At 26.9% G+C, this 17,002-nt stretch overlaps 1 protein-coding gene across 1 annotated transcript; it reads right to left on the bottom strand.

The window, feature by feature from the left end:
* Nucleotides 1-14,566: 14,566 nt before the first annotated feature.
* On the bottom strand, nt 14,567-16,747 carry LOC107174159 (apolipoprotein D-like). Its single transcript, XM_089220921.1, has 5 exons — nt 16,505-16,747; nt 15,482-15,612; nt 15,308-15,399; nt 15,021-15,113; nt 14,567-14,913 (listed from the first exon to the last, which is right to left on the bottom strand). Exons 1-5 carry the CDS (start codon nt 16,625-16,627, stop codon nt 14,714-14,716), a joined length of 639 nt encoding a protein of 212 aa, XP_089077047.1. The 5' UTR covers nt 16,628-16,747; the 3' UTR covers nt 14,567-14,713.
* Between the last annotated feature and the right edge of the window lie 255 nt (nt 16,748-17,002).

The following is a 17,002-nucleotide window of genomic DNA, read 5'->3' as shown; positions in this document are numbered from 1 at the left end:
CACCTTCCAACAAAATCGAAGTGTTTTTCTTAAAACAATAATTGTATCATTGAATTGAAATTTAACACATCCATTACAGTGATTCACACGACTTTTTTTTATTTTATCAAAATTGTTTTTTTCGATAAAAAATTTAATTATCTAGAAAACCATTATCATCATATTATAATATTTTCTTTATCACAAACATTATCAAAATCGATTTTTCAAATTTGCAAATTCATAAGTCTAATATATTTTTATTCTCCTTGAGGTTCAATAGTTATTGAAACACGAACTTATTATACAAAAATTAAAATAAAGTTTTGCCATGTGAATTTATTATCCATATTTATATTAGGTTTTTTTTATTTTGTATAAGAAATACAATATATAATGTTAAGTTAGGTGGTTTTAAAAAAATATATTTAGCCCTATATTAGCAAAATATCAGCTGGACTTAAGTTCCTAACAACATAACCTACTATTAAACAATATTTTCATTTTTGTTCGTTATCGAAAAAACTATATATTTTCAAAATATTAATGACTATCAGAATCTTTCGGAAGAATTAAAAAAAATTAAAATTTTAATTTAATGTGAAGTAACTAATTATGAATTTTCATACACGAAATATGTGCAATTAGAACTGTAGTTGTTGTAGGATGATAACTCGTGTTATAAATCTAGTATTATATCAACGTAACGAAATTCTACAAACAATAGTAAGCTATTGTAGTTCGTCCACCATCATCAATAACAGTACGACTTTGACACATTGTGATGGATATTACACGAATGATTGGTATTGGCATTTTCTTGATTGATATAACGAGTGCCTACCGTATTGCTATAATATTATTAACAAACTTAATAACATTATGGTTTGTAATTTACGACACTAAACATGTATGTACTTATTCTATACAGGCGAATCGTTTGTACATTAACGCCTCGAGAGTTGTATCAACATGTCATATTATGCTTCCATAATGACCAGTGGCGTAATTTGGCCATGTTTGTGGGGGGGGGGGGGGGGATAAAATATTTTAACATTTTACTTTTTACCTATACCCCCCCCCCCATAAAAAAAAATAAAAAGTATTTATTATAAGCATCTTTCAGAATTCAGAGCAATATATTTATGTACACATGAGACATGTGGAATAAATTCCGATTAAGTGTACAAATCGATAAGTTATTTTTAGTTCAATAGGACTACGGAAAAATATTAGGATGGGATAAGATAGGACAGATATGATAATAGTCTTTCGATCGTCGTCGATTCACGATAAAATAATACTTTACTGCTCGGTGGTTTATTTTTGTACCATACTACACAATGCATAAACAAACTCACAAAACATATTGCAATAGTGATACTTATAAACTAAGTGGCTGCATTTAAAACGAACTAGGTACGAAGTATTTATGTACAACTAGCATATAGGATTTGTTTTTTTTTTTGTATTATTTCTATAAAGTATAAAATATAGGCTATTTATAATAATATTAATTCGCCGAGGTATTTAATTTCAATATATACATATATATGTATATATATATTTAAAAAAATATTATTAGATAAAGAAGTACATAGGTGAATGTAGTTAATCAGTCTTAAACAAAAAAAGGTCATGGAGGGGATACGACACCCAAATCCCCCCCGTAATTACGCCACTGATAATGACTCATGTGCATATAATTTTAACATAGCTGATACATTGGGGTTTGGCTGTTTTTCTGGTACATCCATTTATGCTCATAAATATATTTCAATACTTGTACCACTTACAAGTTTTTTTTTTTTTTTAATTTGGTTATGATGCATTTATTTTGATATGAAATCTCTAATTGTTAATTGTTATACATAGACCAACTATGGGTATCGTTTTACTTATAACCCGTCGCGAGTGCCAATACAATATATTGTTCGCTTTACGACGAAAAATGCGATAATATGTAGTTTAACCATGACCCACTAATTAATATACACAGCGTTGTAAATGTTTTATTATACATGGTTAAATTAGATAAATTGCATGGAAGGGCCGTGGATATCATATATTATTTTTAACGGTTAAAATTGGGTTTATCGTTTTTACTGCAACCATTGAAAAATGTTATATTGTTGTAATGTTTGTTTTATATTTTATGTACATACATACTTAATAAAATCTAATCATTTTCTAAAAACTATACTACACAGTGTTGCCATATTACCTTTTGTATTGACGAGCTATTTCTTTAGCACCTTAGCAACTTTTCTAATTGTTAAGAAGGCACACAAAAAAAATTGAGAATCATTCGTGATTATTTTTACGCGTTGGCTTAGTACAAAAATTATTAAATTGGCATCTCACATCAAACTGAAATGACCTCTTTTTTTAGCAGTTGGTTAATTTTTTTTCAATTCTTACTGGTCTGAATAGTTTAAGTTTAATATTGGATACGAAGACGAACCATGTAGACAATGACATATAAAATAATTAAATATGTTAACATTAATTAATCAACTTGTTCAATTTTTTAACTTGTCTCCAATCTGCAGTTGGTCCACGCACTGCTAATTGCATAAGTATCACTTTTATTCAGTCATAGTTATTAGTTATAAACAATATACGAACATCACTAAGGTTAGATATATTATGATCATTGGTTAAGATAACACCGATAGTAATACCATAGTAGGTACCTTCAGAATTTACGTAATATTCTTTTATTTGGCTACTATTTCATTAATTTTTATATCATGGATAAACCAGGTATATAGAAATTAATGTTCTTAAAAATGTTTAGTAATTACATTTTTATTTACCAACATTTTTACAAGGTCGTAAGTAGTTAACTAGGTATATAATGAAATATCATAATTATATTATCGTGGAAGACTATAAATACTAATGTGCAGCATCCCCTTATCTGTATAGTGTATAGTTATAAGATGTATACAAATCTATGAATTTAGATAATATAAAAGTTAATATAACTTCAATTTATTATAGTCTTATAACTTCGTTTTATCCTATTACTGAAATTTCGTTCAGACACTTTACAAAAAATAAAAACATGCATTATCAAATTATAGACCTTTAATAGAAGGTATATCCCGGAACACGCATCGCGTGTCATAGATGTGTTCAGATAAAAATATAAATTTAAAAAAAATCGATCCCGTCCATATAATTGATTAAAATATTCTATGACATAACTGATATTATGAAATCAAATACTTAAAGTATATTATGTGAACAGTAATTCACGTCATAATTTTGATTTTATCTATTTTCAAAAATGCAGACTGTGACCAAAAGTAATTAGGGACTAATTTAGATTTTCATACAATAATTTTCAATTTATATAACTCAGTACATAATATATGGGATAATAATATAATATAATATAATATATATAATATGAGATTGATAAAAATACATTAGTGAATTTGATAATAAATAATTATAGACATATTTGATTTTACAAAAAGAATTAAAGGATTTTTTTTAATGGATGAATTCTTGTTGGAAACCCTATTCATTTTAACAATAGATTGGTTTATGTATAATTAGTGGAGTACACAGAAAATATAAAAGAGGAGATAAGACTTGAATAAAAGGATAAAACTACAAAATTAAAACAATTACAGAAAAGAGCAAAGGAAATCAATATCATCAATTCATACATAATATATTGAATAATTACATTAGCTTCAGCTCTTTTCACATTTTAATTTTAAAATGTGATATTTACATAAGAATTAATAGTGTGTTTTTGAGTAAAGATCTGTCATCTGTATAATAATATAAATTATTAAATTATAGGTAAAATACGTTTTATTACGGTGAATGAAAAAATAAAATTAGTGTACTTATTTTTTTACAAAATATTATGTTTATATACAAACTTTGACAAATACTCTTAATAGGATGCTTATTTTGTTTTCGGTCTTTGTACAAGTTTTACCTTTCGCTTGTATTTAATTTCCTCATTTTGTATTAAAAAAAATTAATATAAACCCCTTTTTGTTTTAAAATTAAATTACTGTCGAGTTTACCCTTTTTACGGGCATAAATGGTGCCTGGTAAGTCATGTTAAAATATTTGAAAGTTAAGTACGCTTGAATGTTTTAGAATGATCATTCGTTTTGTTTCAATGGATAAAAAAAATTATTTGTTTCATTAAAATATAATTTCACAATGATTCAAATATAATATAACGGCTTCAGTAGAATTAACGTTTATTTCGAAACAGGACATACGAGTACATGCATATTAAATAATCCTGTATAATATTATAGTAAAATATGGTATTTAAAAATTGAAATTTATTTTATTTTATTAAATTATAATGGACTTAGTGAAGATGCAAATAATTACTCAGTGTTGTTAATGTTCTATTAAAAAAATAAATGAATAATAGTACAATATACATTGTATACCTACTTACAAGAGTTTTTTTTTACAAGAGTAACATAATTAATTATTATTAACTTCGCAGCCAACATTTAGTTATAATTAACATGTTTACAATTAACTTTAACAATGCATTATAATCTACTTGTATTTTAAAGCCTTGAAAAATTAAGAATATGATTTACAACATTACCATAATAAGTGAACGCAAAGGTAATACATAAGATGAAGGATAAATTAAATAATGAAATGTATTTCCGTATTTCCGTATTTCCTTCAAATATATTAATTTGTAATATTATATTTTTTTTTTGATTTATTTAAAATTGTATAAGTGATTAAAAATAATTATATGTTCAACTTTTGCAATATCTTTTATATTAGGAAAGTGAAACTAGATGGTGCTATGATCAAAATAAAAAATTTCTCAGTACTTTTCTTAAGAATTAGGAAAACCAATGGTAAAAAAATATTATGAAAAAAAGGAATTTCACGTAAACCAGATCTTGTCAAAATTGATATATTAATTGTGTTATTATTCAAATAACATTCTTTATATTCTTTATAGAAATGTTCACCAAAAAATGTTATTAGTTTTTTTTTATATACACATAGTGTTATTATAATTTTTTTTTTTACTCTTTTTAATCTATTTATTATTATTATTTCAATTTTCAAATTGTTCAATTATTTTCTATAATAATCGATAACACAATGTTTGTTGTGTCAAACACCATGAATATCTAATAAGTACAAGGATTTTTTTAATTTATCTTAATAGAAGTTAAAAAATAAAAAAGATGACATGTGTATATGAACTTCTTTTAACGCGTTTAAAGTTCAAATTTTAACAATATTCAATAAAATCATAAAAATGAAAATTATTATATACCTATACAGTGACTGTGGCATTGATGCTACGACTTATTAAGTAATGATTTTGAATCACCACTTTGGTATTAATTAACGACCTAATGTATGATAACCTGCGATTCTCTCAATACAACGTGTTGAAATTGTAAAGTTCACCTTATTGTACGAATTTTTACCTACAATATTTAATAAATATTTAAGTTTTACGTAATAATTATGTCAATACTTGTGAAATCATTATTTTATAATAATATACATAATAAAAATGAATTATTAAATAATTTACATATTATAGTCACTCATAATTATTACGTAAATTATTACATTAAAATAGTTTTTTAAAAATCATATTCTCAAAAACAGTTTATTTTTATCATACACCAACATAGTCACTGTGCCTGTTATAACAAACAAGAATTCACTTTAGAACCATTGTTCTGAATATTATACCTGTAAGTGACGAAACAATATGATGATAATAAGTGTCAAATTATAACCTTTTGGGTTCAATTTTTTTCTTAATTTGTTCATTCATATACCTATATGGTCTTGCATCATTAAGTGATATGGCATGTCATAAAAAATAAACCACCATTGATAGGTTAAGTATAACTGAGGTTATAGTTAAATATAGTTGAAATAGGAGTGAAATGGTAAATACTTATAACTAATTAATTTTCAAGGATCACTTGTTTGATATTTAAAACGATTACAATATTTTCTTATTTAGTGATTGAAACTTTTATCGATTAGGCTAGCGATATAAAAAAATACTAATTTATGTTGAAATTGTATTAGTACTATGAACTTTTATTAAAACTAAAAAAAAAAAATAACTTCTGCATTAATTGATTTCAGTCATATGCATATATTTGTTAGTTTAGACTTTATTTTTTTTTCGAGTATTTATAATTGTAATTTTTTATTAGTTTAGTTTCGGTAAATGTTCTTAGTTCTAACTTCTGAGTTTCGTCTTTTTTTATGGTATTTTTACGTCGAATTTCAGTGAAATTTTGCTATTTGGTCATGATTGATTATTTTTGGTATAGGTACCTACACGTTTTAATGTTTTATGCTATATTTTCTGTAAAACTTATATGTATGTACTTATGTCTTATATTATTTTCTTTGAAAATGTGAATATCGGTGTTCAAAATTCAATACAATCGCGTTTATTATATTATATGCAATAAACTTTTTAATTTGTTTCGATTAAATTTAACCAATTTAAGTATAATAATATTCTTTGAGTATACAATACACGTTACAAATTTCAGATAATCGATTTCCAATAAAAAAAGTGTTATATTTTTTTATGGTATCATTCAGACATACCATACATTCTTATATAGTTTAATCGAAATACAAAAAACTTACAAACCGCTTAATTGTACAAGTTTATTTCGATTCATAAATTAAGATTTAATCAATTATGTTTTCGTGACAAGTAAACTACAATATTTTATGTATCGATTTTATTTATTTACATTGCTTGTGCAGTTATTATTCGATTTACCATGAACGAATTGGATGTACCTACTTAATCTTCTAATAAATTGTATTTTCGGAGAAAATATATTAAACATATTACTTTTGATTAGAAATAAATGTTAGTAAAGAATTCCGATATTTTTACTTTTGACTATGAATACAAGAATTTTACCTATTTTACAATAGGTTCAATTTAGAAGTATGATTTGAATGTGACATTATATTTTATTGACTATTACGAGTATGTACATGAATTTATAACTTTTAACTTAAGTTTGATATTTTAGATGCATAATTTCATGGAGTTACAGGATTGTCCTAAATTTAAGCAAAAGGAATATAGTGACTTATGTAATATGTTTATGACAATATTGTAATCTTAATAATAATTATAATAATATCAGGTGTATAAATTAAGCATTTACTTATTATAAACTATAACTGATTGCAAAGTTCGTAAAATCAACGCACATTATTACTTTTGGTATTGAGGTTCTGAGTTTTTGACATCGGTTAACCATCATATATTGTGAATAGTCAATTTATAATTGTATTGAAATAATTTATTACTCTGTACGATAAACTTTAAAATTAACCATTTCTCTCCAAATCGAAACACGGCGGTATCCAATAGCTTAACTTTAAAAATGAGTCTGCAGTGTTGTGTCATTCCTTGACCTCATTATTAGAAGATTATTTAGTGTTAAAGTTTTGTATGAATTTCAAAATTTTAATCATACTTTGAAATTTTGAACGTTATACCATCAAATTTATTACGGAGTAGTCCACAGTAAGTATAAAAATGGTGTCTGAAAATATTAAGAGCTTGTTTATGACATAACTTTATTCAATAAAAATTCACGATTTCATCAACCTTGTAATCGATGAGTTTATACGTACAATTATTCCAATATAATACTTAACACATAATGTATTATATATTATATATATATAATATGCATAACTATCAAAACAAAATCACAGAGATAATTATTAAAAGGCGTTGTGTATAGGCAATTTAAGGACAACATAATATGATGGACAGCAAAAATTTGATTTTTAGATACAATATTTAAACAAGTTTTTAATGAAACATATCTATAGTTTCCCCCGTTGGTGTCAAGAAGATATATTAGAATTGTGGTTATTATTCGTTGACATTAATGCTTATTTTTATATATGTACACGACTTGTTTAAGTCATAAACTACTATTTTGTCAGGTCTTTTTGTTAAACTCTATATATATTAGGTGTTGTAGGTGCTATTTTAAACAGTCATCACTTATTATAAATATTGACTTTTATATTTTTCCCGATTTTAAACATTATTAAAAAAATTGCGCTATATTTTGGGAAAGTTTGTTTCACGTAGAAATTACGCTGAAATTTTGGTCAAATCGGCCGACTATGCATGCAAGTTTCTGTAGTTATTTTCTCGTCAGTCCCATTATCGAATTTTTTTTTTTGTTATTTCACGTTACGTATAGTATATAGAGCGATAAGTACTCAAATTACAATGTTAATCACGGTTTAAGATATACGTATATCTTAAACCATGATGTTAATTAATACAATGGATTTATTTTTTCTATGAGATTAGTAATTGGATGGCATTTGTTCTCATAAATATAATATTTGTTATTTAATATCGCAGTCTGCATAGTTTGTCATCGTTATAATGCTATTATGCATATATTATATAGCGTATCCGTGGATACTTTCTTGGAATCGGATTAATTTTTATACAAAGTTCCGATATGTTTCCAAGTGGACATCGAGCAAAGACCGTGGCTTGATAATCCCGGCAGAGATGAATAATAACGTAAATAGTATGCATTTTTATGCTTAGAGTAAGTTTTTCCACGGTGACTAAATCAAGTCCAAAGGGTAATATAGTCCGCTCTGAAGACACCGATTTATCGTATCACACAACACGGAGATCGGCGATTCACGCATACCTATACCTTTTCATTCACATGATCCCGCACATAAAACTAATTTGCGACGTTGACGATTGTATTATAAAAATTAATTTAAACACAAAAATGGTTTATATCAATATTACATATAAGTCATATTATAACATTATTTTGGGTTTTCCCCAAACACTTGTTTATCTGAATACTGAATACAGCCCACCCCCACGGCCCACATCATATTTTTGACTCTGGTACAGAACTAAATCCGAGCCCCTCTTGAATAAAAATTAATTTTGAAATATTTTTCTAAAATATTGAAGTAATTATTCGCATGAACACCGGGCTCCTCAAAAATCCGGTCCCTAGTACCATGGTTACTTCTGACTCCTCCCCCTCTTGTGGAAGACCTGATTGAATAGTCTACAGTGTAATACATATAATGTATATGTATATGTATATGATATACATATGTTTTATCTGGACTCATCAATAAACCTATTTGACACCCGTTTGTATGTATTTTGCGATTTTTACCTCAACAATATAGAATAATATAATGTATATATAATATTTATGCAGACAAATCAAACTAAAATATTATTCACGAGTTCACGACAGAAATGGAATACATTTTTCAGCAAAATTTATTTTTAATTATTTGTTTTATTTGATACTATTGCTATAATTATTTGTCCTCGTAGCTAGCGCTGTCACAACAATTTTTATGCGGGATCGTGTTGGGTTAAATAAAAAAAACCTTTTGTATTTCGAAAATGAGTGAAATCGGGTGGGTAAAAAGGTATATTGTGCGGAATCGTGTGACGCCCACGGAGAGTAGAAACTCATTTTCCACCTATTTGTCACTCACACAAAATTATTCACTTATCTTGAACTCGGGACTTCTAAAAAATTTGTATGGAACTTGAAAACTGCTTCAAAATTAAAAGTAACCATGAATTATCAAAATAGAATTACAAAAATGACGTAAAAAATCGTTGACAAAAGATTGTAGTGTATTTGATCATTGTAATCTAACAAACGTTAAAGTATTTTTAAACTCAATAGCTTATTCTACTTATTCGTATGATAATTTAAATTTAGATTTTACAAAAAATAATTTCACCTCGTTATAATATTACAATATGTTTAGTGTATATATCGTTTCAAGAATCGTATTATGAAAAAAGTAAACGAACCCGATATTGAGTCCTTCTACTTTTCCATTGAACCCTCCAATTATACTTATCAATACATAAAAACAGAGTGATTCGTCTAAATCCTCAGCAATGGAAATTCAATTGGAAATTGAAGCTTCGGAATCCCTTGGAGATGTTACTGATTATTTTTTATTAATTCTTGATCGTATTGTAAAATATGGTCCTTGTACTAGAGAAGTAATTATTTAGAAAAAAAGTTTATTTAATAATTTGTGTTCTTTATTTGAAATTTTATTTAATTAGCGTATTGCGTATTCATTGTATATATTTTGGTGTTACAAAAAAAAAAAAAAAAAAATGGAAATATAGTAAATATATTTTATTATTTTGTTAGAAACTCATTTATGAACAAAAAATTAAGTGATGTGGTGAATAATTTTGTGTGAGGCGCAAATACGAGTAAGTGGACAATAAGACGTGTATAATCTCCGTAATGTGTGGAACAGTAAATCGGTGTCTTTTAAGTGAAAAAACATAATGGGAGTATAAAAACGCATACTACTTATTTAAGTTTATTATATATTATATTATATCTGCTGCAAATGATTCAACAAGCATGACCAATAGAATATTTTTCTTTAATAATCAATTTGTTCAAATTCTGAATTTTAAATGTTTAAATACTAACGACGTATACGTAAAAACTCTTACAATGTCCTAAAGACTTTATTTTCATACACATGCCTAGAAGTTTAAGCAACTTGAAAAGTGTCTATAGACAATCATTTTTTTTCTCTAATAAGAACCTACGTTTTGAATTTTTGAGAAGATTTTTATGAAATTTTGATATTTATAAATTAAAATTAAAACTAGAAATTTTCGATTTATAAAACTGCATACACTTAATATAGATAATAGTCTATCAAATATTATTGGCTTAAAATATATGAGAGCTATTATAATTTAATTATTATTACACTAATTTTTTTAAATTTTATCATTTTTAAAAACTGCCAGAGTATAATAAGTAATTACTACACAAATATATATTACCATCATATTATATGCCTAATAATATATTTTACATTAACCTGTTAAATATTATTAGGATTATTATCCCAAGTTATTATATGTACTGTGTAAAGTTAAAATGCAATGACTCAGTTGCCATATGAAATAAAAATAAGAATAAATAGCTTGGAAAATTATAGTTAGAATTTTGATTTGGATGCGTTAACATTTTCAAAAATATCACATGATTGATAATTTACAATGAAAAAAAAGTAGTTTTGATTTGAAAAAAATCGTATCATCACAATATTCTCTTTCCGTGGTTTAAAAATCAAAGTATTTATAATTATATGTCTAAAAATCCAAAAAGTTGGAATTTAAATAAAAGCTTTATAAAATAATAAATGGTGAATGAGCACATTTTTGGTAAATCATCCAGTATAACAATAATTATATAATATATACAATGTATGCAAACCATGGTTATCCGTTGTTTCATGTGTTAGTTAAACAAGAAAATGGTCAAATGCGATAGACTACCCTGTATACATAAAAAATAATAGTTATAGTTATTATATTGAGTATTCGTATACTGTCGAGAAAACTATTTCAATCATGTCTTAGATCTGGAAGTCTACAAGTCGAGAAGTCAGTATAAGAACAATGACCCACGCTTTGATTATTACGTCCATCACATGAGTACTATATTATCATTTTACTACTGAACTTTCAGTATATATAAGTATATATTGCTATTATAAGTTTAAGGTCCTATATAAAACGATTTATTCATAAAAAAAATGTCGTCGTTCCAATACCGTTTTAATACACATTTTTGGTTTGTTGAATATCAGGATGGGAACATTTTTATTAATTATTGTTATCAATAATAGCAAGTTAATAATTTCCAATATCTTTTTTTGTCCCTCTACACCTAACATAACTATCGTTAAAAACAAATACCAGGACCAGATTAAAATTGAAAATTTAAACAATATATTATTCCGGTATCAACTTTATTCATGAGCACATCGTACAATTGCTTGTGTGTAGAATGTTATGATATATTCCTATATATCACGAAAATATTTATTTAAATCAACGATATAAGAACTAAGTACATGAGCTGATTATTATATGAATATGTATAATATTATATTATGTTTGACTTATATCTAATGTTCCCTAGATGATAAAAAAAAAAGCGGGTAAGTGGATGTCACTCTGCTGTACATTAGGTGGTGGGATGGACCTCTGACTAAGGTAGGTTAGATTTGAATGCAATGATAGGTATCATTGTATACGAAAAACGATTCTGAACGGAGATGATTTGTCAGTCTAGGATATATTATAGATAATTAAAAATTTTCAAATCTTTGATTTAAAAAGAACATTTTGTATAAATTTCTAGCTTAAAATAATTTGCGAATTTTCGTAATTTTTACGTATTTAGTCAATATTTGAACTTCAAATGCTAATAAAAAAAAATTGTGCCTACGTATTTTTATAATTTTTTAATTACTATATGAATAACTTATGAGAAACTTTGTATTCAATTTTCAAGTATTTTGATAGGGCCGAAAAAATTTTATCAACCCTTCAAAAAAATTGAAAATTTCAGTTGTCTATTAATATCTCAAAAAAATCATGTAAATCATGTAAAGAAAATGCCAATCTAAATAACTGATAAAATTTTCACGTATCTACGACTTATACTTTTTGAATAATAACAAATATTTAAAATCTTTTCAGGATAAATCGTTATCGTAACGCTATTTCGTAGAAATTTAAAATTCAAACGCACCTCAAATTTTTCCTATAATGACGCTTCGAGATTTCTCTATAGATACTTGAAGGAAAACTTATGGAAAACTTAGTGTTGTATTCTTAATCCTTAGTTATAAACACAAAAAATTTATGATTTTTCAGCTTCAAAATTACTTGCAAATTTTCGCATTTTCGACAGATTTCGTAAAAATTTGAACTATAAACGCTAATAAAAAAAAATTGTGCCTATGTATTCTTATAATTTTTTAATCACTATAAGAATAACTTATGAGGAACTTTGTATTAAATTTTCAAACAAATTCTTCTCTAATATCCATGAAAACATTTCGTAATCACAATATAATAATCTCGTCTAATATATATGTGTTATAATCTGTGGTACAATTATTGAACAAATTTTCAATTTTTCAATTTCCGATCTAAATATCTGGTGAAATTTTCAAGTATCTACGACTTATAATTTTTGAAGTATAACAAATAATATTTAAATTCGTTAGACTCGTTTGAGGATAAATCGTATCATTACGCGATTTCATAAAAATTTAAAACTCAAACGCTCAAAACATTTTTCCTATAATGACACTCCAATTTTACGCTTATAAAAAAATCGTGACTAACTATTTTTAATTTTCTTTAGTTACAATAAGAACAACTCATAAGGAACCTTGTATTAAATTTTCCTAAAAAAAATTATCGTAAAAATCGAAAATTTCAGTGGTCTATAAATAACTCAAAAAAGTCAAAACTTTTTGAAAATTAAACTGTATATATATAACAATAACATAAACATTTGGTGAAAATTTCAAGTATGTAAAGTGATTAGTTTTTGAATTACAACCATATAAAAAAATCAATTTGGCCGAAAACTGGTTTTACGTAAAAATTCCAGTTTTTGTGTCATTATTTTTTTGTTTTTCTGTATTTTTTTGAAAACTGTTGGAAAATGTTTACTTTTGACCTCTATAATGCACCAAGGATATTCACTTTTACATCGGAAACCACCCCCAAAGTTATGCTGTACACAGACACAAAAAGAAACATAAAAAAAAAAGAAACACATATCATTGTAAAATCAATACATTCATCACTTCGTTCAGAATCTAAAAATGATTATTCTCATTCATATTTTTTTATTTGGTATACAAATTGGTATTTGGTATTTTGATATACAGAATGATTCTTTTATCAAACAACATTTATATAGTGTTTATGTGTAAATACCACCTAACATACACCTATAACACACAAACACCACACAAAACCACCCAACATTGGGAGGCTATATCTTGTAAATGGATTAACGAAAAAAGAAAATTTAAAAATGAAAATTCGTTGAAAAAATAACTTTTTAGTTTATGAAATTTTAAGTATAGGTTGTCATTTGAAAATCAAAAATTGATAATGGTTTACCTGATAAATATAAGGGTGAAAATATTTAAAAAATATATAGTTCTAGAACTAGATGGATTTAAAATGTTGAAAAAAAAAAAAATTTGAAAAAATGCAATAGTTTTTGAAATAATGGGTGTTCTTTGATAAAAGAATCACCCTGTATATATATTTACGTACAATATAGTAATATATTATCCATCGCATTATATATATATTATATAGTAATGAAATGTACAAACCCTTTGCATGCATATTTTTGACATTGTGATTGTGCCGTAGACATAAAAATATATTACTCGATAGTCGATAGCTAAAACAATTCATCAGCTGCTTGAGCTGCAACTAGTTCAGTAGAACAACTAGTACTTATAGTCATATATTAAGACGATAAAGACAACGTTTCAGTGGCCATTTCTTTTTTACACCATAAAGTACTTTTACACGATATCATATTATTAGGAATTAGTATACACACGGTGAAGGATTATGATATTATTGACATACTCATGAGGAGAAAACGTGATGATAAAATTTAACAACCGATTTCGATTAAAATCTATGTATGTATTTTTTTTTTCTATCATATCATGATATTTTTGAATAAATATAAATAAATAAATAATGATCGTATTCTTAATACTATTAAATATAATTATGATCTTTGTACTGCAGTTGTATAGTAACGCATGTTCAGTTCAAGCTCCTCCTCCTTCGCCACTTGTTTTCGTTGGTGGTATCCTCGTTGGGTGCAGCTTCGGCGATGGCACAGCTTTGCTGGTCTGTCTTGCGGAAGTAACTCTTGCTCAACTTGTATTTATCCAACACTCCGTAGGCCTTCTGCAAGACGGTACCCGGAGCTAACTTTTCACGGGTCATGATCCAGGCGTTTTCTGTGAAGATCAACAGACGATCGTGCATCAAATATCATTTACTTTCGATTTACGGACGTTAAAGTACATAGCTCTATGTATTATAATATATAATCAAGTAAACTCACGTGTGTTTGCTACTCCATAGGACGAACAAGACCATACGACTGCAAAGGAATCGTAGTCGGTTTCCAAAATCATTTGTTCAGTGGAGTAAGGGACTGTAAATAAAAATCGCACCAGTTAATAACAATCGAATTTTATACGATAACGTAAAAACGATACCATCGAAAGGTTCAAATTACGAACGAAATTTATATCGTCAAAAGCAAAAAGTCTATTGTTTTTTTCGGGGTAACCCGCGATTTGAACACTTTGAACACTTGATAATAATAATAATAATATATATATTTACTTGGCAATGTTGTGTATTTGACGTTCATTTTGGAATCAGCTCCTTTAACGATCAATCTGATTTCACCGTCCAATACGCGTTTCACTCCGGTGCTGTGAAAACGTAAAAAACAAAATGTCACATTATTTTAATATAAACATGTCAACAACAGATGTTGGCAATTGTTTTACATACAATCTGTTCATGATTTCGTTGGAAACAAGGTATCTACCATCAACGGCTTTTGTGTAGTTAGTTTTCACGCAACGAGTTCCGATTTCGAAGATATTCACATAGTGTTCGGCTTCGTACCAAGTTCCCAAGTACTGTGGAAAGCATAATGTGTAATTAATTCATATATAGCTATTATCTTAGTGTTAAGGTTTTTTTTATATGTTATGACGTTATGAGTAATTAAATCAAATTATTATCAAAATTTATTAGCATAAAAATAAAAGTTTATAAATATTAATTATATAAGTATAATATTTCAATCATAATTTTGGAATTCGTTTTTATATAAAGTAAATGAATAATTATTTTTAAATCGTTTTTCATAACATAATTATGAAAACTCATTATGGAATAATAATATTCATAAATTAATATCGAACAAATTAACATTTAAAATACTTTTTCCATATATTTGTCGAGCTATAATAGTTGTATACTGAAAGCTAATAAAATAAAACACTTTTCCACATTAAAACTAAAATCAAGCTGAAATTATCAGATGCAAGTCCTAAATGAAAAATCTCTGTTTATCGGATTAAAATTTTTTTTAGCCAAACTTAATTCGTATACTACACCAATGCCTTTTCTCTTAGACGTGAATTAGAATAATAATATTATTGTGTAAATCTCAAAGAGTGCCAATACCACCGCGATACCAAGAAACAAAGATAACTTTCTATCAAAAAAATAATACAAAGTAGTCAGAACAACATATACTATAAATTATTACGACAATTCAATCAAAAACCTTAAACCAGTCGCTAAAAGTCACGAATAATGCTATTGAATCATCATAATCACGTAAAAATGAAATGGAACTCAGCTATACTATTATGAATAAGTGATACACGTATTGCTGGTAAATTACTAAAAATGTTATGAAGCCTATAAAAACCAATCAATGACGGACGTTTTGCAGACATCGATGATATCTGTCCGACTGCTTTCAATACCGTAAATACCGGAACTCGGATGAGTGCTTACTCTGTTCATGTCGAAGTCTGGGTGCGAATCGAATTCCGGACATCCGCCGATCGCGGGCACTTGGCAAGACACCATGGCGGCCGACATGCACACCATCAGCAAAATCAAATTTTTGTTGAACATTATTGTCGTCGTGCGGCGTCTGTTTGCTGAAACCAAAATCCTCTGCAAACCGTCGTTGATGTCGATCTGTTACGAAGGTACGTCCGGTTTGGCGTACAAGACAAGTGTGATGTTGGACTGTGGACCGACCGTCTTTTTATACGCATCTGACGTTCGTACGCACTCGTCTGGAAAGTCCGGTAGGTATGTGTGTGTGTGTGAGTATGTAAATTATAAAACTCCACTGCGTCTCAGACGTTATTATTATTATTATTATTATTATTATTATTACTATTAAAACCATATATCAAATATCTTTTTTCTGTCATGCGAGAACGAAAATCCGAAACGGTAATCTATATTCGGACGTGGAAAATTAATTTCGAGTCCAACTCG

Source organism: Diuraphis noxia, unplaced genomic scaffold (genome assembly GCF_037042655.1).
Source record: "Diuraphis noxia isolate RWA-SAM2 unplaced genomic scaffold, SU_Dnox_SAM2 contig0002, whole genome shotgun sequence".
NCBI lineage: Eukaryota > Metazoa > Arthropoda > Insecta > Hemiptera > Aphididae > Diuraphis > Diuraphis noxia.
This window is presented reverse-complemented; position numbering and strand designations above follow the sequence as displayed.